At 43.4% G+C, this 27,630-nt stretch overlaps 1 protein-coding gene across 1 annotated transcript in view; it reads left to right on the forward strand.

Moving 5' to 3' along the window:
• The window catches only part of LOC142290029 (unconventional myosin-VIIa-like), a 128,814-nt gene that overhangs the window by 43,262 nt on the left and 57,922 nt on the right, over window positions 1-27,630 (forward strand). The window contains exon 2 of the mRNA XM_075333972.1: window positions 16,782-16,836. Within this exon, the coding sequence (XP_075190087.1) occupies window positions 16,819-16,836 (18 nt within the window). The 5' untranslated portion in view covers window positions 16,782-16,818. The remainder of the gene's footprint in view (window positions 1-16,781; window positions 16,837-27,630) is intronic.

Consider the following 27,630-nt stretch of genomic DNA (forward strand, 5'->3'; position numbering starts at 1 on the left):
TTATAGTAGTTATATTCTTGTACATAGGGGCGGTATTATAGTAGTTATATTCTTGTACATAGGAGCAGTATTATAGTAGTTATATTCTTATACATAGGAGCAGTATTATAGTAGTTATATTCTTGTACATGGGGCAGTATTATAGTAGTTATATTCTTGTATACAGGGGCAGTATTATAGTAGTAATATTATTGTACATAGGGGCAGTATTATACTAGTTATATTCTTGTACGTGGGGAAGTATTATAGTAGTTATATTCTTGTACATAGGGGCAGTATTATAGTAGTTATATTCTTGTGCATAGGGACAGTATTATAGTAGTTATATTCTTGTATATAAGAGCAGTATTATAGTAGTTATATTATTGTATATAAGAGCAGTATTATAGTAGTTATATTCTTGTACATAGGGGCAGTATTATAGTAGTTATATTCTTGTATATAAGAGCAGTATTATAGTAGTTATATTCTTGTACATAGGGGCAGTATTATAGTAGTTATATTCTTGTATATAGGGGCAGTATTATAGTAGTTATATTCCTGTATATAGGGGCAGTATTATAGTAGTTATATTCCTGTATATAGGGGCAGTATTATAGTAGTTATATTCTTGTACATAGGGGCAGTATTATAGTAGTTATATTCCTGTACATAGAGGCAGTATTATAGTAGTTATATTCCTGTACATAGGGACAGTTATAGTAGTTATATTCTTGTATATAGGGTGCAGTATTATAGTAGTTATATTCTTGTACATAGGGGCAGTATTATAGCAGTTATATTCTTGTACATAGGGGCAGTATTATAGCAGTTATATTCTTGTACATAGGGGCAGTATTATAGTAGTTATATTCTTGTATATAGGGTGCAGTATTACAGTAGTTATATTCTTGTACATGGGGCAATTTTTATTAGAAAAAACAAACATAAATACATGTATAAGGAACAAAAACTCCCATTAATACAAATCACAAATCACTGAGGTTACATAGACACCGGCACTAAATAATCAGATCAAACACAGAAGTAAATTAACGAGTCCACACCTGTGGGGGGAATAGAGTGTAATGAAACTCAGCAATCACCATACAATATATAGAAGGAGCAGAGTGATCCTCATTATCCCGAGTCAGGGACATTCTGTCCACCACCGGTGTCCATGGCAGACTCTACCTGAAGGTCTACAAATAGGGAATTCCGCTTTGGCGGGGGATGTTCCTCTATGTCCCTGTCACATTCAAGTGTCCCCAATTCCCTCTCAAAATCATCATCATCATGGGACAAAGCCCCATACGTTTGGACACAACCATCACACCGACAGAGCTCTGGACCTTCTTACTAGCCCTGTCACATGCAGCCTCAGGTCTACGGGAGGACGCGTCCTTCTTCTTCCTTTTATTCTGACTAATGGTCCAGTCATCAGATACAGATGCTGAAGGGTGGGCCACCTCAGACTGCTGGACCTGAGGGACAACCTCCATGTTCCCCTCCACATCCTCCTGCTCCGTTATTACCTGAGCGGACACCCGGGGGACATCAGAGATGGGCAGTACCTCTCCTGATGTTAAAACCTCCTCCTGGGCCTCTGCCACCACCTCCTGAGCCTCTGCCACCACCTCCTGAGCCTCTGCCCCTGCCATCACAGCCTCATCAGGGAACACTCTGCAGATGTTGTGCCAGGCGTCTGGACAGTCCCTGTGAGGATGGCCCATCCTACCACAGAGTTTGCACCTGACATCCCGGCAATCTGCAGCGACATGACCGATTTCCCCACACAGGCTGCACTTCACCACGGTACAGGCATTGGCCAGATGACCAGTTTTACCACATTTGAAGCACTTTCGGGGCTGCCCGGGATAGTAACATCTCCCCTTCTCCCTCCCAATGAAGAAGGAGTTGGGCAGATGGGCAGTAATGTTGTTGTATTGCCTCAGCTTCACCAGGACCTTCCACCCCATAGTCCAGATACCGTCCTCCTCTCTGACCTTGGTGAGTCCAGAGACGAGGTCACAATGCCTCCGGAGCCACACCTCGATGTCCTGTGGGGGAACGGCCTCATTCCAGAAGGTGACATTCACAGTGACAGCATCTGGCCTGGAAATAGGGACCAACAAAAATGCATTCCAGTCCTCAGTGTCCTGGAACTTGGGGTAATCGGCCCAGAATCTGTCCAGGTCAGACATGAGCTTAAAGCTGACATCATAGCCCTGCCCGTCCTGCAGATTAGAGACCGCCAGGATCTCACGCGGCACAAACCCCATCTGGCGGCACAGCAGCTCCCTCACCACGTGTTGCGGGCGGAGGAGGGGACGCTGCGCTCTCCCACTGCTCGGGTCCGGCTGCCGCGGCCGCTGCTGCTCGTTGGCTCTAGCGATGGGCCGGATCCCGGGGACTCGAGCGGCGCTCCTCGCCCATGAGTGAAAAGGGGATTGGTTTTGGGGATTTATTGTCCGTGACGCCACCCACGGTTGTGGTGATTTTGGTGGACACCACCGCTGCTCTGGACGGGGATCCCGGGAGCGGTGACAGGGAGCAGCTTTGTTGTTATTTCTCCCCTCCGTGGGTAGGGGGTTGGTTGTCCCGGGGCCCGGTGATGGGGTAGGAGTGAATGGCAGGCGGGTTGCGGGGCCTGGTGAGGTGCAGGGTTGCAGGGGCAGCGCTGTGCCGCACAGCACGGAGGTACTCACTCAGCCCAATGATGATGACACAGTTCACGGTAAAACAAGCGGCTGGATGGACGGGTCCCTCGGACGGCTGCGGTGTTGCTGTTCCCTGCAGGTTAGTGATGACTGTCTCTCCCTGCACCTAAGTTCAGTGTTGGTTGCGATGGGTTCCCACCGGTAACCCGCTCCCCGACCTGGATGTAGGCCAGAGGAGCCCCTTTTGCCCGCAGGCACTGGCCCTGGGAAACAATTGCCCTTGGCGGTGGCGGTGTCTCCCCTTCACGGTTGGAAGGTTGCCTTCTATCGGGACTTGGCTGTTTGGAAACCCGGAGGTCCCCTTCACTAACGGATTTGGCAAATTCACGGCGACTCCAAGCCTTGCCGGGATCCGAAAGGCCCCTGCCAATGGTGCTGGCTTCTCTTTGTATGCCGGTCCGGTACCGCCGGGTCACCACCCGTCCACGGTCCTTCCGGCAGACTCCAATCGGCCTCCACTGCAGACGGTCACCACCGTCTGCCAACCTTGCTGCTCCGTCCGGGCCACACACCCGGACCAACTTCAGGCTCTTTAGCTGTCACTTTACTCTTTCACTACTCAACTGTCTCTTGACTCCTCTCTCCTTCACTCCCCTAGCTTAACTGCCTGTTTTCCCTCCTCCAGGACTGTGAACTCCTTGGTGGGTGGAGACCAACCGCCTGGCTCCACCCCCTGGTGTGGACATCAGCCCCTGGGGAAGGCAACAAGGGTTTTGTGTTTTGACTTCGATGTGCCTACAGGGAGTGTGGGGTGTGGTGGTGTTGTTACCTGTGGCCCCTGGCTTGTCCAGGGCGACACATTCCCCCTTAGCAAAATGCAGACCGTCCTCGGGCTGCCCGTCCATCACCGGTTTTATTTTTCTGCAAAATGATAAGAAAAACACAATATAATTATACTAACTTCATCCCACAACGGGAGGCACTTTTCTTAAACGTTGCTGTAAACGGTACGGCTTCCGCTCTCACCCACCCAAGCAACCTGGCCCTGATGCTGCCCCTAAGAAAACAGGCAGCACCCCTTGACACCAGTCCAGCACAAGTCACCCGAGCGGGATCTGTCCTTCCCCTCCAGAGGATTGCCACCGGTTCAGGTGGTGGCTGGGCCCCAGCCTACTCCACTGCGGGCCCTTCCTCCAATCTGCCTCTCCGGAGGCGGTAACGGTAAAGCCATAAACATTTTTATTTACAAGCCACTAAGTTTGTGGTTGCCTTACAAGTTCTCAGGCATGTTCATAGAAGTTTTTATGCAAGGTTAAGGGGGTCCCAACGGGAAACAGCTGCCGGCTACGACCAGTTCCAATTCAGCATGACAATCAGGTTACTCCTCGGTAATCATTTGCTTATTATTCATTTTCAGAACTTTCACAACTTTTAAACAGTGCTTTCAACACACAGGTTCACCCCCCCTCTAAATAGTAGTTTCCCTGTACCTAAGTGGGGGTCTACCTAGGTTGGGGCGAGTGGACCTTCGGGGTCCAGTGTCAGTGGTAACAGGCAGCGGGGGAGAGGGAACAATCAGTCTCTCTTCCCTGTTATCATGTGGGGCAGGCGGAGGCATAGGGGAGCTGGGCACAGGTTCATCCCTGGGCACTGGCATTGGCTCTGGCTCACGGTTGACCACCTCCATCAGTTCTTCATCCACGGGTTGTGGGAACAGTATCACTGGAAGAATCACCGCGCCGTTCTGTGTAGGCCAGTCCGCTGGGAAGTCACCCATCACGGTGTGGATTACCTATTTTGCTTTTTCCGCTGGTGGAGGAACCGGAACTTCAGCCGCTGCCCTCAATGCTGGTGGGCACCTTTTCAGATGGTCTCGGGAAACCGTGGCCAAAGTGCCCCCTTGGTCACGACTGATCTGGTAGGCCTTCCCATCTTCCCATCCTGTGGGCTGTATGACGTATGGGGTTTGTTCCCATTGATCATCCAGCTTGTGGGTTCTCCTCTTCCGCTTCAGCACTACATCTCCAGGCTGGAAAGGGCCAGCAGACGCCTTCTGGTTGAAGCGCTGCTCTTGCTGTTCCCGACTCCGACTCAAGTTCTTCTCGACATATTCATGAATCTGTCGGTATTGCACCCTCGCCGAGTTTCCCATTCAGCTGTCGAAGGGAGTGCTTCTGGGGCCTCCAATCACATGTCCAGATCCACCGGTAGCCGACCGGGGCGAGCCCTCATCAGGTATGCTGGGGTGCACTTCGTTGAGCTGGAAGGGATATTGTTGTACATATCGACCAAGTCGGGTAGCTTCTCCGGCCACAGGTTCCGCTCTTCCAGCGGCAACGTCTTGAGGAGGCTCAGGACCAAGTGGTTCATCTTCTCACACATGCCGTTGGTCTGGGCATGGTAAGGGGTGGTCCGGATCGTCTTGCAGCCGTACAACTGGCAAAACTCATGGAACACCTCCGCTTCAAAGGCCGGGCCTTGGTCAGTAAGCACCTTCTCAGGGTATCCATGTGGTCGGCAGAAATAAGCCTGGAACGCTCTAGCGGCAGTACGACCAGTTAGGTCTTTGACTGGGACAACCACCATGAACCTTGAATAGTGGTCTACTATGGTTAGAGCGTAGGTGTACCCACTTCGGCTGGGGGTGAGCTTACATGGTCCAGGGCGACCAGCTCCAGCGGTTGATGTGTAACGATCGGGTGTAGGGGCGCCTTCTGGCTGGCCTCGTCCTTCCTTCTCAGCGTGCAAGGACCGCACTCTCGGCACCAGGCCTCTACAGACTCCCGCATCCCACTCCAATAGAACCGCTCCCTCAACAGCATCTCCAGCTTCTTCCATCCGAAGTGTCCGGCACCATCATGGTACGCTTGTAGAACGGTGGACACATGAGCTTGGGGAATCACCAACTGGCGGATTTTCTCATGAGTCTTCGGGTTAATCAGCTCACGGTACAACTTCCCCTGGTGTAGATACAACCGGGTCCGTTCTCGCCACAGGCGCTGGGCTTCAGCTGGGGCGGCAGGGTCTATTCCAGCAGCACCTTGCTCCACCAGGATCTTAACTAGGCGGACAGCGGGCGCCTGGTTTTGAGCTTCCTGCCACTCCTGACTGGGCAGTGGGTCCAGATTCACCCGTTGCTGGTGGACATGCACCTTCTCAGTTGGTGGCTGGTGAAATGCAGGCAACTCGATCTCTTCGAAGTCGTCATCCTCGCACCCTTCTTCTGACAAGTGGGGCATCCGAGAGAGTGCATCAGCATTAACGTTGGCACGACCGACCCTGTATTTGATGGTGAAATCGTAGTTGGCTAGCCTGGCCACCCACCGCTGTTCCAACGCGCCCAACTTGGCCGTGTCCAGGTGGGTCAGCGGATTGTTATCCGTGAAAGCGGTGAACTTTGCTGCGGCCAGGTAATGACGGAACCACTCGGTGATAGCCCACACCAGCGCCAGGAGCTCGAGCTTGAAAGAGCTGTAGTTCTCAGGATTCCTTTCAGTCGGTCGGAGCTTTCGGCTAGCATAAGCAATCACTTTTTCCTTCCCATCTTGGACCTGGGACAAGACTGCCCCCAAGCCCACATTGCTGGCATCGGTGTAGAGGATGAACGGGTTGCTGTAATCGGGATACGCCAGGATCTCCTCTCCAGTCAAGGCCGCTTTCAGTTGACGGAAGGATTCCTCATGCCTCTCTTCCCACACCAGTGGGGCTCCGATGGGTCTACCACCTTTGGTCTGTCCAACGAGGAGGTCTTGCATAGGGGCAACCATCTTCGTGTACCCCTTGATGAAGCGCCGGTAGTACCCCACCAGACCCAGAAACTGCCTTACTTCCCTCACTGTGGTTGGTCTCGGCCAGTCTTGGATGGCAGTGATCTTCTCGGGGGTCGGGGGCGACACCTTCTGCACCCACCACATGCCCCAGGTACTGCACTCTGGGTTTCAGCAGGTGACACTTGGAAGGCTTCAACTTCATCTTGTATTTGGCAAGGGACGCGAACACTTCAGCCAGGTGCTCCAGGTGGGCTTCATACATCTGGGAGTACACAATCACATCATCCAGGTATAACAGGACGGTCTCGAAGTTTAGATGCCCCAGACAGCACTCCATCAGCCGTTGGAAGGTTCCAGGGGCATTGCACAGCCCGAACGGCATACTGTTGAATTCACAGAGCCCCATTGGGGTGGTGAAGGCAGTTTTCTCCCGGTCCTCCGGTGCCACAGCCACTTGCCAGTACCCGCTGGTGAGGTCAAGGGTGGAGAAGTAATTTGCAGTTCTCAGTGCGGCCAAAGACTCTTCAATACGGGGCAGTGGGTAAGCATCTTTATGCGTTATCTGGTTAATCTTCCGGTAACCCACGCACATCCGCATGGTGCCGTCCTTCTTCTTAACCAGTACCAACGGGGCGGCCCAGGGACTACAGCTGTCCCTGATGACCCCTGCCTCCTTCATGTTCCTCAACATGTCCTTGGCACATTGGTAGTGTGCAGGGGGAATGGGCCTGTACCTCTCTTTGATAGGGGGGTGTTCACCGGTGGGAATATGGTGTTGGACCCCTTTAATCTGCCCAAAGTCTAGGGGATGTTTGCTAAAAACTTGCTCATACTCCCGTACCACCCGGTATACCCCTTCTTTGTGATGTGTAGGGGTATCGTCAGTGCCTACATGTAGCTGTTGGTGCCACTCCTCTAACTCCCCTTGGGGCGGGTGAGTGCTGGCAGTCGGTGGTGAGTTTGGGGGAACTGCCTCGCGGATGGTGTGGGGATCCAGAGTGAGCAACTTGGCAAGTGTAGCATACCGGGGAAGCCTGACTTCTTCCTCCCCGCAGTTCAGCACCCTCACAGGCACTCTATCCTTCTTTACATCTACCACCCCTCGGGCGGCCATTACTGTGGGCCAGTGCTCGGAGGGCATGGGCTCTATCATGGCAGGGTAGTCACGTCCCTGGGGCCCTACTGCTTCCCTACACCAAATCATCATCTCGCTCCTAGGGGGCACAATCAACGGGGCAACATCCATCACTCTCACCCCACCAATCTCTCCTCCTGTCGAGTTCACATGCTGGCGGTACATCAAGGCTCGGATCTCACGCTGCACAGCTCTCTGTCGACTCCCCGCCGCTGTGGCGGCCAGCTGCTGCAGTAGGGTCAGCACATCACTCATACAGTGCTCCATCACATTGGTTCCTAGCACTATCTTCGGGTTATGATCACTGGGTTCATTCATTATCACAATCATACCCTGGTGTTGCAGTTCAGCTCGCCCCACAGTCATGGCCACTTATTTGTATCCCACTTGGGTCAATGGGAGTCCATCAGCAGCAATCAGTGTTATACTAGCATCTGGGGGAGCCAGCTCGTCTTTCCCCCAATACCGTTGATACAGTGTGTATGGTATAGTGGTTACCTGTGATCCAGTGTCCAGGAGAGCCATCACCGGTATCCCGTCCACAGCCACGGGAATGATGGGCCGGGCCCCGATGTACCGGTCCCGCCAGTCTGGGGGGCCATGGGGTTCTACTCCTGAGGATTGGCCCGTGGCCCCAGGGGTTGCTCGTTTAACAGACATCGTCGGGAGTAGTGGCCGGGTTTGATGCACCTGTAACAAATCGGGGGTCCATACCGTGAGTCATTGGTTCTTCTCCGCTGCATCCAGGGGACGTCCTCAACACGGTCGGCGAGCTGTATCTTTGCCGGAGGCTGGGATCTGGTCTGAGGCTGGAGTGCGGCGAGGATCTTGGCGAGGTCTCCATCCATGCGGCGGACCTGGGCAGCCAGTTCTTCCATCGTGCTGCTTGGAGCTGTAGGTACTGGAGATGCTGGTAGGGCAGGGGCCACCACGACGGGGGCCGTCTCAACTGGCCACGGGGCTGGTTTCAAGACTTCCGAAGCTGGGGGTTGCAGAGCTTTAATGGCCCGTTCCTTTAACACAGCAAAGTCCACATCAGGGTGTTCTAGGGCCCACAGCCGGAGTTGTTTGCGATCCTCGGAGGACCTCATCCCCTGCACAAATTGCTCTACTAACATTTTGTTGCTGTCCGCCTCATTGATGGTGTCCACCCGCTTCAGTGTGCGGAGGGCGGTTTGCAGACGTAAAGCGTAGTCCCGAATGCTGTCCACAGGCCGTTGCCGACATTGGTAAAACTGCATCCTCAGCTCGGCTTCGGTACGGGTCTCAAAGGCAGTCTGTAGCTTCTCAAAGATGGTGGCTACAGAGAACCGGTCCCCCTCGGCCCAGGTCTCCGCCTCCTGCTCAGCCGCGCCGGTTAGCTGCCCCAGCACTACCGCTGCACGTTGCTTATCAGTCAGGGGGTACAATTCTAGGAGCGGGCTAAGCTTCTTCCGGAAGACCTGTAACGCATCAGGTTTCCCGTCGTACTGCGGCAGCCAGGTAGCTCCGGGCACATAGGGCAAGGAGAACGGCATCACCTGAGCGAGAGCTGGGACCGCGGCACCCCCCGCCAGCGCGGCCGGGACCTGGGCAGGCCCATTCCCATCCACGGGTGCCACTGCGGCTGCGACCGACGCTCCTCCAGCAGCTCCGTCGGGCGCAGACATCTTGTTTCCGTCCCCCTTAGCCTCTTTCCGGCTCCTCCTCTACAGGGGCGGGGTTTTGGCCTTCGCGCCTCCACTACTCAAGGAGACGCTCGAGCGGGAACTTTTCGTGCCAAAGATGGCGGCTTCTGAAATTTTCTGGCCGGACACCTCCGGCGGTAACAAGGCGCACCTCTACCAGACGGCAGAGCGGTAAGATCCTGTTCGTGACGCCAAGTTGTCGCGGGCGGAGGAGGGGACGCTGCGCTCTCCCACTGCTCGGGTCCGGCTGCCGCTGCTGCTCGGTGGCTCGAGCGATGGGCCGGATCCCGGGGACTCGAGCGGCGCTCCTCGCCTGTGAGTGAAAAGGGGATTGGTTTTGGGGATTTATTGTCCGTGACGCCACCCACGGTTGTGGTGATTTTGGTGGACACCACCGCTGCTCTGGACGGGGATCCCGGGAGCAGTGACAGGGAGCAGCTTTGTTGTTATTTCTCCCCTCCGTGGGTAGGGGGTTGGTTGTCCCGGGGCCCGGTGATGGGGTAGGAGTGAATGGCAGGCGGGTTGCGGGGCCTGGTGAGTTGCAGGGTCGCAGGGGCAGCGCTGTGCCGCACGGCACGGAGGTACTCACTCAGCCCAATGATGATGACACAGTTCACGGTAAAACAAGCGGCTGGATGGACGGGTCCCTCGGACGGCTGCGGTGTTGCTGTTCCCTGCAGGTTAGTGATGACTGTCTCTCCCTGCACCTAAGTTCAGTGTTGGTTGCGATGGGTTCCCACCGGTAACCCGCTCCCCGACCTGGATGTAGGCCGGAGGAGCCCCTTTTGCCCGCAGGCGCTGGCCCTGGGAAACGGTTGCCCTTGGCGGTGGCGGTGTCTCCCCTTCACGGTTGGACGGTTGCCTTCTATCGGGACTTGGCTGTTTGGAAACCCCGAGGTCCCCTTCACTAACGGATTTGGCAAATTCACGGCGACTCCAAGCCTTGCCGGGATCCGAAAGGCCCCTGCCAATGGTGTTGGCTGGGGAAGGCAACAATCAGCCCCTGGGGAAGGCAACAAGGGTTTTGTGTTTTGACATCGATGTGCCTACAGGGAGTGTGGGGTGTGGTGGTGTTGTTACCTGTGGCCCCTGGCTTGTCCAGGGCGACACACACGTACCTGCGCTGCGGCAGAACCTCCTTGGGACCTATGTACTTAAAACGCACAACATTAATACGCTTGAAAGTCTGGCCGGTATAATAGAGGACCGGAGGTGAAGGATGGGGCGCCGCGGCTCCAGGCATTCCTGGGGGGCACCTGTCGGGTCACCCTGGGCTGACTAACAGGACGAGGGTCTATAGCAGGGGGGGCTGGCACACCTTGCGGGTTAGATAGCAAAGGGGGAAAGTCACATATCTCATGCACATCAACATGAGCAGCATCATCATCATCACATTGTGCAATGTCCATCACAGACTGTGAATCCCCTCCAGCCCCCGACCCCACAGGCACAGCGTCACTCTCCCCAGCCTGTGCACCGGCCTCAGCAGCACAGACAGTCACACATGGAAGGTCCTGCTCCTGTGCGGGGCACTCTGGGACTTGTAGTGCCTCCACTGTCTGAGGTGTAAGCTCTTGTAGCTGCAGTTGTTTCCCATCCTGAAAGCAGAATCTGGCCGCCTGTATCACCGGTCGCGCCTGCTGCTGGGTGGTCTAGCCCAGAGCGGCCTCTGACTACACATCAGGGGGCCTGGTCTCCACAGCACAGTCCTGCGTATGGGAGGCCAAACATTCCTGGGTCATATAGGTCTCCTTCAGGGGCCCCATACTCTCCAGCACAGAGTCCATGTCCTGCACCAGGGGCCCCATACTCTCCAGCACAGAGTCCATGTCCTGCACCACACTCGCCAGCTCCAAACCCTTCTTGTTCAGTCTCTGGTCACACACAGAGGTCAGGTCAGGATTAGTGGCCTTCAGATTATAGAGACAGTCTATCTCCGCCTGCAGCATGCCTTTCATCGACTGTAACTCACCAAGTTTTCTGACTAGTCCGGGCATCTCATCCGCCAGCTGCGGCTCAGGTACACACACCGTATCCACAGCTTCAGGCTTGGCCACAGGTGCAGGGACTTTGAACAAAGGCTTGTCACAGGCCTCCACCACAGATGATTTTATGGTGGCCTTGCTGGACCCAGGCACTGGGACTTGCTTACCGCTGGCACCGGACTGCGACCTGGTGCGGCCTGAGCTCGCCATGCCGGACACCACATGCTGCTGCTGGAGACTTTCTTGCTTCTCCAAAGATGTCCTCTGTCTGCGGGCCAGAGAGCTGAGCTGCACACCTGATGGTGGTGGAGGCTGAGCTGCCGGCTGGAGCTGTGCACTGACCGGGGCTTCTCTGCAGGAATCACAAGACCTCACACTTTGCTGCATTTCTTTAGGGACATATTCTGGCTTCTTTGCTGCACTTGGAGTTGGTTTTCCTCCCAAAACATTACACACAGATTCTTTAGTTTCTCCTTTCTTGCTGGAGCTTTGTGCTACATTCACCGGTCTCACAGCAACTCTGGGGGTGGTATTCCCAATGGAAGAGGCCTAGGAGCCGTGTCCCAGTGTAGGCCGGGAAGCCTGGGCCTTTCCTGGGGAGCTTACCCGCCCAGGGGGGCCCCACCCTGGGCTTGCTCCAGACATCAGGAGAACTGCTCATCACAACCTCACAGCTTGGGGGCAGTATTATAGTAGTTATATTCTTCTACATAGGAGCAGTATTATAGTAGTTATATTCTTGTACGTAGGGGCAGTATTATAGTAGTTATATTCTTATACATAGGGGCAGTATTATAGTAGTTATATTCTTGTACATAGGGGCAGTATTATAGTAGTTATATTCTTGTATATAGGGGCAGTATTATAGTAGTTATATTCTTGTACATAGGGGCAGTATTATAGTAGTTATATTCTTGTACATAGGGGCAGTATTATAGTAGTTATATTCTTGTACATAGGAGCAGTATTATAGTAGTTATATTCTTGTACATAGGGGGCAGTATTATAGTAGTTATATTCTTGTATATAGGGGCAGTATTATAGTAGTTATATTCTTGTACATAGGGGCGGTATTATAGTAGTTATATTCTTGTACATAGGAGCAGTATTATAGTAGTTATATTCTTGTACATAGAGGGCAGTATTATAGTAGTTATATTCTTGTACATAGGAGCAGTATTATAGTAGATATATTCTTGTACATAGGAGCAGTATTATAGTAGTTATATTCTTGTACATAGGGGCAGTATTATAGTAGTTATATTCTTGTACATAGGGGCAGTATTATAGTAGTTATATTCTTGTACATAGGAGCAGTATTATAGTAGTTATATTCTTGTACATAGGAGCAGTATTATAGTAGTTATATTCTTGTACATAGAGGCAGTATTATAGTAGTTATATTCTTGTACATAGGGGCAGTATTATAGTAGTTATATTCTTGTACATAGGGGCAGTATTATAGTAGTTATATTCCTCTATATAGGGGCAGTATTATAGTAGTTATATTCTTGTACATAGGGGCAGTATTATAGTAGTTATATTCTTGTACATAGGGGCAGTATTATAGTAGTTATATTCTTCTACATAGGAGCAGTATTATAGTAGTTATATTCTTGTACATAGGGGCAGTATTATAGTAGTTATATTCTTGTACATAGGGGCAGTATTATAGTAGTTATATTCTTGTACATAGGGGCAGTATTATAGTAGTTATATTCTTCTACATAGGAGCAGTATTATAGTAGTTATATTCTTGTACATAGGGGCAGTATTATAGTAGTTATATTCTTGTACATAGGAGCAGTATTATAGTAGTTATATTCTTGTACATAGGGGTAGTATTATAGTAGTTATATTCTTGTACATAGGAGCAGTATTATAGTAGTTATATTCTTGTACATAGGGGGCAGTATTATAGTAGTTATATTCTTCTACATAGGAGCAGTATTATAGTAGTTATATTCTTGTACATAGGGGCAGTATTATAGCAGTTATATTCTTGTACATAGGGGCAGTATTATAGTAGTTATATTCTTGTACATAGGGGCAGTATTATAGTAGTTATATTCTTCTACATAGGAGCAGTATTATAGTAGTTATATTCTTGTACATAGGGGCAGTATTATAGTAGTTATATTCTTGTACATAGGAGCAGTATTATAGTAGTTATATTCTTGTACATAGGGGTAGTATTATAGTAGTTATATTCTTGTACATAGGGAACAGTATTATAGTAGTTATATTCTTGTACATAGGAGCAGTATTATAGTAGTTATATTCTTGTACATAGGGGGCAGTATTATAGTAGTTATATTCTTCTACATAGGAGCAGTATTATAGTAGTTATATTCTTGTACATAGGGGCAGTATTATAGCAGTTATATTCTTGTACATAGGGGCAGTATTATAGTAGTTATATTCTTGTACATAGGGGCAGTATTATAGTAGTTATATTCTTCTACATAGGAGCAGTATTATAGTAGTTATATTCTTGTACATAGGGGGCAGTATTATAGTAGTTATATTCTTGTACATAGGAGCAGTATTATAGTAGTTATATTCTTGTACATAGGGGTAGTATTATAGTAGTTATATTCTTGTACATAGGGAACAGTATTATAGTAGTTATATTCTTGTACATAGGAGCAGTATTATAATAGTTATATTCTTGTACATAGGAGCAGTATTATAATAGTTATATTCTTGTACATAGAGGAAGTATTATAGTAGTTATATTCTTGTACATAGAGGAAGTATTATAGTAGTTATATTCTTGTACATAGGGGCAGTATTATAGTAGTTATATTCTTGTACATAGGAGGCAGTATTATAGTAGTTATATTCTTGTACATAGGGGCAGTATTATAGTAGTTATATTCTTGTACATAGGGGCAGTATTATAGTAGTTATATTCTTGTACATAGGAGCAGTATTATAATAGTTATATTCTTGTACATAGAGGAAGTATTATAGTAGTTATATTCTTGTATATAGGGGCAGTATTATAGTAGTTATATTCTTGTACATAGGAGGCAGTATTATAGTAGTTATATTCTTGTACATAGGTGCAGTATTATAGTAGTTATATTCTTGTACATAGGGGCAGTATTATAGTAGTTATATTCTTGTACATAGGAGCAGTATTATAATAGTTATATTCTTGTACATAGAGGAAGTATTATAGTAGTTATATTCTTGTATATAGGGGCAGTATTATAGTAATTATATTCTTGTACATAGGGGCAGTATTATAGTAGTTATATTCTTGTACATAGGGAGCAGTATTATAGTAGTTATATTCTTGTACATAGGGGGCAGTATTATAGTAGTTATATTCTTGTACATAGGAGCAGTATTATAGTAGTTATATTCTTGTACATAGGGGTAGTATTATAGTAGTTATATTCTTGTACATAGGGAACAGTATTATAGTAGTTATATTCTTGTACATAGGAGCAGTATTATAATAGTTATATTCTTGTACATAGAGGAAGTATTATAGTAGTTATATTCTTGTATATAGGGGCAGTATTATAGTAGTTATATTCTTGTACATAGGAGCAGTATTATAGTAGTTATATTCTTGTACATAGGGGCAGTATTATAGTAGTTATATTCTTGTACATAGGGGCAGTATTATAGTAGTTATATTCTTGTACATAGGAGCAGTATTATAATAGTTATATTCTTGTACATAGAGGAAGTATTATAGTAGTTATATTCTTGTACATAGAGGAAGTATTATAGTAGTTATATTCTTGTACATAGGGGCAGTATTATAGTAGTTATATTCTTGTACATAGGAGGCAGTATTATAGTAGTTATATTCTTGTACATAGGGGCAGTATTATAGTAGTTATATTCTTGTACATAGGGGCAGTATTATAGTAGTTATATTCTTGTACATAGGAGCAGTATTATAATAGTTATATTCTTGTACATAGAGGAAGTATTATAGTAGTTATATTCTTGTATATAGGGGCAGTATTATAGTAGTTATATTCTTGTACATAGGAGGCAGTATTATAGTAGTTATATTCTTGTACATAGGGGCAGTATTATAGTAGTTATATTCTTGTACATAGGGGCAGTATTATAGTAGTTATATTCTTGTACATAGGAGCAGTATTATAATAGTTATATTCTTGTACATAGGGGGCAGTATTATAGTAGTTATATTCTTGTACATAGGGGCAGTATTATAGTAGTTATATTCTTGTACATAGGAGCAGTATTATAATAGTTATATTCTTGTACATAGGGGCAGTATTATAGTAGTTATATTCTTGTACATAGGAGGCAGTATTATAGTAGTTATATTCTTGTACATAGGGGCAGTATTATAGTAGTTATATTCTTGTACATAGGGGCAGTATTATAGTAGTTATATTCTTGTACATAGGAGCAGTATTATAATAGTTATATTCTTGTACATAGAGGAAGTATTATAGTAGTTATATTCTTGTATATAGGGGCAGTATTATAGTAGTTATATTCTTGTACATAGGAGGCAGTATTATAGTAGTTATATTCTTGTACATAGGGGCAGTATTATAGTAGTTATATTCTTGTACATAGGGGCAGTATTATAGTAGTTATATTCTTGTACATAGGAGCAGTATTATAATAGTTATATTCTTGTACATAGGGGGCAGTATTATAGTAGTTATATTCTTGTACATAGGGGCAGTATTATAGTAGTTATATTCTTGTACATAGGAGCAGTATTATAATAGTTATATTCTTGTACATAGAGGAAGTATTATAGTAGTTATATTCTTGTATATAGGGGCAGTATTATAGTAATTATATTCTTGTACATAGGGGCAGTATTATAGTAGTTATATTCTTGTATATAGGGGCAGTATTATAGTAGTTATATTCTTGTACATAGGGGCAGTATTATAGTAGTTATATTCTTGTACATAGGAGCAGTATTATAGTAGTTATATTCTTGTATATAGGGGCAGTATTATAGTAGCTATATTCTTGTACATAGGAGCAGTATTATAGTAGTTATATTCTTGTACATAGGGGCAGTATTATAGTAGTTATATTCTTGTACATAGGGAGCAGTATTATAGTAGTTATATTCTTGTACATAGGGGCAGTATTATAGTAGTTATATTCTTGTACATAGAGGAAGTATTATAGTAGTTATATTCTTGTACGTTGTTATGTTCTACTGCCCTCTATCATTACTCTTCTATGTAGCAGTCTTTGCTGTGTCATTTATGTGAAGTCTAGTGTATAGGGAGATAAGGCTGATACATTCTTGGCTACTGTTGCTTTGTTACTTTTGTGTCTTAGGTCAGTGAAAAAAACAAAACACAAGACAGATCTTTGGAGGAGTCCCTGAATGTTTCTCTGGGGACAGATCGAGGTCATGTGACTTGTCTAATTTATCAATGGGAATTTGTCCCTCTATTTCCAGCTTATCAGTGTTGGGAGGGGCTGCGCTGGTAATGTCATTAGTGTCCTAGAAGCCGCACATGTGACCCTTGTGATGGTTGTGGTGTGAGCTGCAGCCTTTATACAGTCATTGCCGGTAATAACTCAGATTTATGTTTATTCTTCCCCAGACAACTGCTGCTTGATGTCTCTGAAGAATCTGGCGAGATGGTCATTCTGCGGCAGGTACGTCTGTGCTTTTATAGGATTCGCCTCGGTCAGGAATATTTTTTCCTCCATAAAGTGAAGCCTGGATTCTGTGTGCAGATAATTTAAGGCAAAAGTCTATGTTTTTTCATGCCATCAAAATATACAAAAAACTCTTGCAAATGTTACCCAGGATAGTAAAAAGGGCCATGATAGTATAACCCAGGCCTACATATATCCCAATGATACATGTAGAGGTGAGATAACCTGTAGAAAGAGGGCCATAATTTGCAAAATAAATTCAATACAGATAGGACAAAAAATGGAGCATGTATCAAATATCTGGAAATAGGCACAAAATTATATTTTAAACAGATATCTACACTGCCATCTGATGGTAGAAAATGATAGTGCAGCACCTATAAAGAGGAAGCAAATACATGTAACTACTATAATACTGCCCCTATGTACAAGAATATAACTACTATAATACTGCCCCATGTACAAGAATATAACTACTATAATACTGCCCCATGTACAAGAATATAACTACTATAATACTGCCCCATGTACAAGAATATAACTACTATAATACTGCCCGCTATATACAGGAATATAACTACTATAATACTGCCCCATGTACAAGAATATAACTACTATAATACTGCTCCTATATACAAGAATATAACTACTGTAATACTGCCCCTATGTACAAGAATATAACTACTATAATACTGCCTCCTATGTACAAGAATATAACTACTATAATACTGCCTCTATGTACAAGAATAGAACTACTATAATACTGTCCCCTATGTACAAGAATAGAACTACTATAATACTACCCCCTATGTACAAGAATATAACTACTATAATACTGCTCCTATGTAAAAGAATATAACTACTATAATACTGCCCCTATGTACAAGAATATAACTACTATAATACTGCCCCTATGTACAAGAATATAACTACTATAATACTGCTGCTATGTACAGGAATATAACTACTATAATACTGCCCCCTATGTACAAGAATATAACTACTATAATATTGCTCCTATGTACAAGAATATAAGTACTATAATACTGCCCCCTATGTACAAGAATATAACTACTAGAATACTGCCCCTATGTACAAGAATATAACTACTATAATACTGTCCCCTATGTACAAGAATAGAACTACTATAATACTGCCCCTATGTACAAGAATATAACTACTATAATACTGCCCCCTATGTACAAGAATATAACTACTATAATACTGCCCCTATGTACAAGAATAGAACTACTATAATACTGTCCCCTATGTACAAGAATAGAACTACTATAACACTGCTCCTATGTACAAGAATATAACTACTATAATACTGCCCCATGTACAAGAATATAACTACTATAATACTGCCCCCTATGTACAAGAATAGAACTACTATAATACTGCCCCTATGTACAAGAATATAACTACTATAATACTGCCCCCTATGTACAAGAATATAACTACTATAATACTGCCCCTATGTACAAGAATATAACTACTATAATACTACCCCTATATACAAGAATATAACTACTATAATACTGCTCCTATGTACAAGAATAGAACTACTATAATACTGCTCCCTATGTACAAGAATATAACTACTATAATACTGCCCCTATATACAAGAATATAGCTACTATAATACTGCTCCTATGTACAAGAATATAACTACTATAATACTGCCCCCTATGTACAAGAATATAACTACTATAATACTGCCCCTATGTACAAGAATATAACTACTATAATACTGCCCCCTATGTACAAGAATATAACTACTATAATACTGCCCCTATGTACAAGAATATAACTACTATAATACTGCCCCTATGAGTACCTCCTGTACTATAATGCTGCCTGCCCTCTATGTAGAAGTATTTTATGGCTCCAATGAGTGTGTGCCTGATCTTGGCCCAGTGTATAGTTCTAGTTCTGTGGTTTGGTGGATAAATAGTTACAAATCTCTTCATGCATTTAGGAGTAAACATTCCTCCACATTTACATGGAACTAAACTTTCCAGTCGCTGCCTTTAAACAGAAGAAATTGATGAGAGAAGGAGCTGGTATGAAGGGAACATATCGCCCTATTTTGTAGATAAATTGCTCTTGGCACCGTGTTTCCGCTAAACAATGGGGTCTGCCCGGATGCTTCATAGCGAGGGACTAATGAGGCTGTGAGTTTGGCTCTGGACTATCATGTGGACGTCCCTCCATTGTCCTGGAACTGTGATGATCTGTAAAGTTTGGGATTTCCTATGAAGTGAATTGGAGTGAAGGAGATGGCCGGGTATAGGGGTGACGAGGCGTCTGCACAGATAGCTGGCATCATGGCCGCTGTGTCATCAAGGTGTGCGGACGAGCGGCCAGAGGGCCACTCCTGGAATGTTGGGTTGGGCGATCACCCACGCTCTCCGCACAGACAGGTAACGCTTATCTCTTACAGCAAAAATAGAAAAAATTTGGATGGAGCAGCCACCCTGAGCAAGCAACGCCATGTGTGTGCTGCTAGCCTGATATTTTATATATATATATATATACATACGTATATACACTAAGTATCTGGTATTGGAGAGAGGCCCTGGGACTTGCTGTTCTCTGGGAGATCTGCAAATTTTACATCAGGGTTTAGGGACTTTGTATTTTCCTCGATATTTATAAAGAAACCTCATGGGTGGAATTCCAAGCATCATCTAGTTTAAAAAATACAAGATAGGAAAGGATATTCTGCCCTGTATATAATGGATATCACACTGTATGATATGCTGGATATTCTGTCCTGTAAATAATGGATATCACATTGTATAATATGCTGGATATTCTGCCCTGTATATAATGGATATCACACTGTATGATATGCTGGATATTCTGTCCTGTATATAATGGATATCACACTGTATGATATGCTGGATATTCTGCCCTGTATATAATGGATATCACACTGTATGATATGCTGGATATTCTGTCCTGTATATAATGGATATCACACTGTATGATATGCTGGATATTCTGCCCTGTATATAATGGATATCACACTGTATGATATGCTGGATATTCTGCCCTGTATATAATGGATATCACACTGTATATGATATGCTGGATATTCTGCCCTGTATATAATGGATATCACACTGTATGATATGCTGGTATATTCTGCCTTGTATATAATGGATATCACACTGTATGATATGCTGGATATTCTGCCCTGTATATAATGGATATCACACTGTATGATATGCTGGTATATTCTGTCCTGTATATAATGGATATCACACTGTATGATATGCTGGATATTCTGCCCTGTATATAATGGATATCACACTGTATAATATGCTGGATATTCTACCCTGTATATAATGGATATCACACTGTATAATATGCTGGATATTCTGCCCTGTATATAATGGATATCACACTGTATGATATGCTGGATATTCTGCCCTGTATATAATGGATATCACACTGTATAATATGCTGGATATTCTGCCCTGTATATAATGGATATCACACTGTATGATATGCTGGATATTCTGCCCTGTATATAATGGATATCACACTGTATAATATGCTGGATATTCTGCCCTGTGTATGATGGATATCACACTGTATAATATGCTGGATATTCTGCCCTGTGTATGATGGATATCACATTGTATAATTTGCTGGATATTCTGTCCTGTATATGTTGAATTTCACATTTTATAAGATACTGAATACTCTGCCTTGTATATGACAGATATCACATTGTATGATATACTAGATATTCTGTCCTGTATATGATGGATGTCACACTGTATAATATACTGTATATTCTGCTCTATACATGATGGATATCACATATACTGGATATTCTGTCCTGTATATGATCAATATCACATTGTATAATATGCTGGATATTCTGTCCTGTATATAATAGATATCACATTGTATAATATACTGGATATTGTGCTCTGTATATAATGGATATCACACTGTAATATTTACTGGATATTCTGCCCTTTTTTATGATGAATATCACATTCTATAATATACTGAATATTGTGCCCCGTATATGATAAATATCATAATATATGATGGATGTCACACTGTATAATATACTGTATATTCTGCTCTATACATGATGGATATCACATATACTGGATATTCTGTCCTGTATATGATCAATATCACAGTGTATAATATACTGGATATTCTGTCCTGTATATAATAGATATCACATTGTGTAATATACTGGATATTCTGCTCTGTATATGATGGATATCACACTGTAATATTTACTGGATATTCTGCCCTTTATATGATGAATATCACATTCTATAATATACTGAATATTCTGTCCCGTATATGATAAATTTCATAATATATGATGGATATCACATTGTATAATATGCTGGATATTCTGCCCTGTACATGATGGATATCACATTGTATAATATGCTGGATATTCTGCCCTATACATGATGGATATCACACTGTATAATATACTGGATATTCTGCCCTGTACATGATGGATATCACATTGTATAATATGTTGGATATTCTGCCCTGTACATGATGGATATCACACTGTATAATATGCTGGATATTCTGCCCTGTACATGATGGATATCACACTGTATAATATGCTGGATATTCTGCCCTGTACATGATGGATATCACACTGTATAATATGCTGGATATTCTGCCCTGTACATGATGGATATCACACTGTATAATATACTGGATATTCTGCCCTGTACATGATGGATATCACACTGTATAATATGCTGGATATTCTGCCCTGTACATGATGGATATCACACTGTATAATATGCTGGATATTCTGCCCTGTACATGATGGATATCACACTGTATAATATACTGGATATTCTGTCCTGTACATGATGGATATCACATTGTATAATATGCTGGATATTCTGCCCTGTACATGATGGATATCACACTGTATAATATACTGGATATTCTGTCCTGTACTTTATGGATATCACATTGTATAATATGCTGGATATTCTGCCCTGTACATGATGGATATCACATTGTATAATATGCTGGATATTCTGCCCTGTACATGATGGATATCACACTGTATGATATGCTGGATATTCTGCCCTGTACATGATGGATATCACACTGTATAATATGCTGGATATTCTGCCCTGTACATGATGGATATCACACTGTATAATATACTGGATATTCTGCCCTGTACATGATGGATATCATACTGTATAATATGCTGGATATTCTGCCCTGTACATGATGGATATCACACTGTATAATATGCTGGATATTCTGCCCTGTACATGATGGATATCACACTGTATAATATACTGGATATTCTGTCCTGTACATGATGGATATCACATTGTATAATATGCTGGATATTCTGCCCTGTACATGATGGATATCACACTGTATAATATGCTGGATATTCTGTCCTGTATATAATGGATATCACACTGTATGATATGCTGGATATTCTGCCCTGTATATAATGGATATCACACTGTATGATATGCTGGATATTCTGCCCTGTATATAATGGATATCACACTGTATATGATATGCTGGATATTCTGCCCTGTATATAATGGATATCACACTGTATGATATGCTGGTATATTCTGCCTTGTATATAATGGATATCACACTGTATGATATGCTGGATATTCTGCCCTGTATATAATGGATATCACACTGTATGATATGCTGGTATATTCTGTCCTGTATATAATGGATATCACACTGTATGATATGCTGGATATTCTGCCCTGTATATAATGGATATCACACTGTATAATATGCTGGATATTCTACCCTGTATATAATGGATATCACACTGTATAATATGCTGGATATTCTGCCCTGTATATAATGGATATCACACTGTATGATATGCTGGATATTCTGCCCTGTATATAATGGATATCACACTGTATAATATGCTGGATATTCTGCCCTGTATATAATGGATATCACACTGTATGATATGCTGGATATTCTGCCCTGTATATAATGGATATCACACTGTATAATATGCTGGATATTCTGCCCTGTGTATGATGGATATCACACTGTATAATATGCTGGATATTCTGCCCTGTGTATGATGGATATCACATTGTATAATTTGCTGGATATTCTGTCCTGTATATGTTGAATTTCACATTTTATAAGATACTGAATACTCTGCCTTGTATATGACAGATATCACATTGTATGATATACTAGATATTCTGTCCTGTATATGATGGATGTCACACTGTATAATATACTGTATATTCTGCTCTATACATGATGGATATCACATATACTGGATATTCTGTCCTGTATATGATCAATATCACATTGTATAATATGCTGGATATTCTGTCCTGTATATAATAGATATCACATTGTATAATATACTGGATATTGTGCTCTGTATATAATGGATATCACACTGTAATATTTACTGGATATTCTGCCCTTTTTTATGATGAATATCACATTCTATAATATACTGAATATTGTGCCCCGTATATGATAAATATCATAATATATGATGGATGTCACACTGTATAATATACTGTATATTCTGCTCTATACATGATGGATATCACATATACTGGATATTCTGTCCTGTATATGATCAATATCACAGTGTATAATATACTGGATATTCTGTCCTGTATATAATAGATATCACATTGTGTAATATACTGGATATTCTGCTCTGTATATGATGGATATCACACTGTAATATTTACTGGATATTCTGCCCTTTATATGATGAATATCACATTCTATAATATACTGAATATTCTGTCCCGTATATGATAAATTTCATAATATATGATGGATATCACATTGTATAATATGCTGGATATTCTGCCCTGTACATGATGGATATCACATTGTATAATATGCTGGATATTCTGCCCTATACATGATGGATATCACACTGTATAATATACTGGATATTCTGCCCTGTACATGATGGATATCACATTGTATAATATGTTGGATATTCTGCCCTGTACATGATGGATATCACACTGTATAATATGCTGGATATTCTGCCCTGTACATGATGGATATCACACTGTATAATATGCTGGATATTCTGCCCTGTACATGATGGATATCACACTGTATAATATGCTGGATATTCTGCCCTGTACATGATGGATATCACACTGTATAATATACTGGATATTCTGCCCTGTACATGATGGATATCACACTGTATAATATGCTGGATATTCTGCCCTGTACATGATGGATATCACACTGTATAATATGCTGGATATTCTGCCCTGTACATGATGGATATCACACTGTATAATATACTGGATATTCTGTCCTGTACATGATGGATATCACATTGTATAATATGCTGGATATTCTGCCCTGTACATGATGGATATCACACTGTATAATATACTGGATATTCTGTCCTGTACTTTATGGATATCACATTGTATAATATGCTGGATATTCTGCCCTGTACATGATGGATATCACATTGTATAATATGCTGGATATTCTGCCCTGTACATGATGGATATCACACTGTATGATATGCTGGATATTCTGCCCTGTACATGATGGATATCACACTGTATAATATGCTGGATATTCTGCCCTGTACATGATGGATATCACACTGTATAATATACTGGATATTCTGCCCTGTACATGATGGATATCATACTGTATAATATGCTGGATATTCTGCCCTGTACATGATGGATATCACACTGTATAATATGCTGGATATTCTGCCCTGTACATGATGGATATCACACTGTATAATATACTGGATATTCTGTCCTGTACATGATGGATATCACATTGTATAATATGCTGGATATTCTGCCCTGTACATGATGGATATCACACTGTATAATATGCTGGATATTCTGCCCTGTACATGATGGATATCACACTGTATAATATACTGGATATTCTGCCCTGTACATGATGGATATCACACTGTATAATATACTGGATATTCTGTCCTGTACTTTATGGATATCACATTGTATAATATGCTGGATATTCTGCCCTGTACATGATGGATATCACATTGTATAATATGCTGGATATTCTGCCCTGTACATGATGGATATCACACTGTATAATATGCTGGATATTCTGCCCTGTACATGATGGATATCACACTGTATAATATACTGGATATTCTGCCCTGTACATGATGGATATCACACTGTATAATATGCTGGATATTCTGCCCTGTACATGATGGATATCACACTGTATAATATGCTGGATATTCTGCCCTGTACATGATGGATATCACACTGTATAATATACTGGATATTCTGTCCTGTACATGATGGATATCACATTGTATAATATGCTGGATATTCTGCCCTGTACATAATGGATATCACACTGTATAATATACTGGATATTCTGTCCTGTACTTTATGGATATCACATTGTATAATATAGGGGATATCCCACAGGCCGTAACCCAGGCTAAATATTCCCATCTGTGTATGATATACCCATACATGTTTCATCACTATTGACTAACAAGATTGTTGCAGCCATTAATTTAAGGATTGGATTCGATCTCACAGGTATATTTTATGTTCTTTGGAAGTTCACATTAGCATGTAAATTACTATATAAACCACCAGTGTCATCCATTAGCCTCTGTATTTTTGGAAACGATGACATTTTCATTGTCTCTCCAATCGCAGGATGTTGAGACAATTTATTGAGACAATTAAGACAATGCATCGCCGGCCGCGGTTTTTATTATGTGGTGACATTTATGACCCAACTTGGAAGCTCCAAGAAGTAACTTGATCATATTATTGCAATCTCAGAATTAGAGTCGTCAGGGGAGAAATTACATGACTGATGGACTAGTGAATTGCGCTCCTGGTAATCTAATAAATAAGACACCACACACTGCGTGACATGGATTAAAATTTTGGCCACAGCAGCCCTTTATTTTAATAAGAAAAAACATCAATAAGAAAAAACAAGATTATCGGCCCAGAGATGTGGTTGTTATAAATCCCAGCCCCATATCCCCCTCCGCCGTGTACACCTAGCTCAAGGGGGAATCTGGGTATACCCCTTGATCATTTTCCTTGTGTCCGCTGAGCTCCTCCCCAGGGACCCATCTATTCCACTGTCCACTGAGCTCCTCCCCAGGGACCCATATTCCACTGTCCGCTGAGCTCTGGCCCAGGGACCCCATTAAAAACATAATTCTCCAACCAACAAAGAGGGGGTTTAAACAACCACATCCCGCCGCCGCCAAATGCTGCTGTAACATACAATATTAAAATGTTAATACAATATTAATATGTTGATATGACATTGTCAATTTGGATACATTACTGATAACAATTGATACAATACGATACAATACTAATAATGTTGATAAAATACCGATGATGTTGAATAGCAATAACATTGTTAGAATATTGACAGTGTTGCAAAGTCCTGATATTGATACATTTCCCTTTATTATAGGGAGGGTGGGTGGGACAACTGCTTGTTCAGTCTTTAAGTCCAGGACAAAGGAATGACACCTTAACATGGGACCTATTTCTTATATGGCCCCTGCCCCCATCTCTCCTCCTGCTCGCCCACCACCACATTCCTTAGGTAAAAAACCCCCATCCCTTACTCCTTAACCCTTTCCTGGATCTATCACTGCCTCAGTCATGTACGTTACGGCTATCTGCCTTCACTCTGCTTGACTGATGGACTAGTGAATTGCGCTCCTGGTAATCTAATAAATAAGACACCACACACTGCGTGACATGGATTAAAATTTTGGCCACAGCAGCCCTTTATTTTAATAAGAAAAAACATCAATAAGAAAAAACAAGATTATCGGCCCAGAGATGTGGTTGTTATAAATCCCAGCCCCATATCCCCCTCCGCCGTGTACACCTAGCTCAAGGGGGAATCTGGGTATACCCCTTGATCATTTTCCTTGTGTCCGCTGAGCTCCTCCCCAGGGACCCATCTATTCCACTGTCCACTGAGCTCCTCCCCAGGGACCCATATTCCACTGTCCGCTGAGCTCTGGCCCAGGGACCCCATTAAAAACATAATTCTCCAACCAACAAAGAGGGGGTTTAAACAACCACATCCCGCCAAGACTCGCTCTTGTGACACCTTACAAGAGTGAGTTCCTCCACAACTTAATGGCTCGTTCTACTCCTTCTTGTATTCCCAACATCCATATATCAATGCCAATGTCATTAAGATGTACCTTATCATCTCTCCAAAAATGTTCCTTTGTATTTTCCAGCATCTGGTGACGTATGGCCACCCCTCCGTTTTCCAACACAAATTTTGTTATTTTTTTATTAACCTTTATCCTTGTATTATTGATGCGAGCCACTGATCGCGCTGTTCTCCACATTTGTCTAGCTACTATATCCGACCAGACCACCACTGTTTCTGGGTAAGACCTCCATAAATTCAACATATCAAGCTTTATGTTCCTAACTAAATGTCTTGATGTTCTTATTGCTAAATCATTACCACCTAAATGGATAAGTAAGACGTCCGGGGGCGGTAGAACTCCACATGATACTGGATTTCTTTCAACCGCTGATGCCACTGCATTCCCCTCTTTCCTATCCATGTCACCCGTGCCAAGGAACTGGGCAACCCCAACTGTTTGCCATTAGGCCTGACTGCTGCACGTAAGGCCCCCCAAAAAACAAATGAATGTCCCATGATCCAAACCAGGCATTGCTGTTCAGCTAAAACAAAAAACAAAAACACAATTATCACACAATTGTC

The sequence above is a fragment of the Anomaloglossus baeobatrachus genome, chromosome 2, assembly GCF_048569485.1.
Source record: "Anomaloglossus baeobatrachus isolate aAnoBae1 chromosome 2, aAnoBae1.hap1, whole genome shotgun sequence".
Classification (NCBI taxonomy): Eukaryota; Metazoa; Chordata; class Amphibia; order Anura; family Aromobatidae; genus Anomaloglossus; species Anomaloglossus baeobatrachus.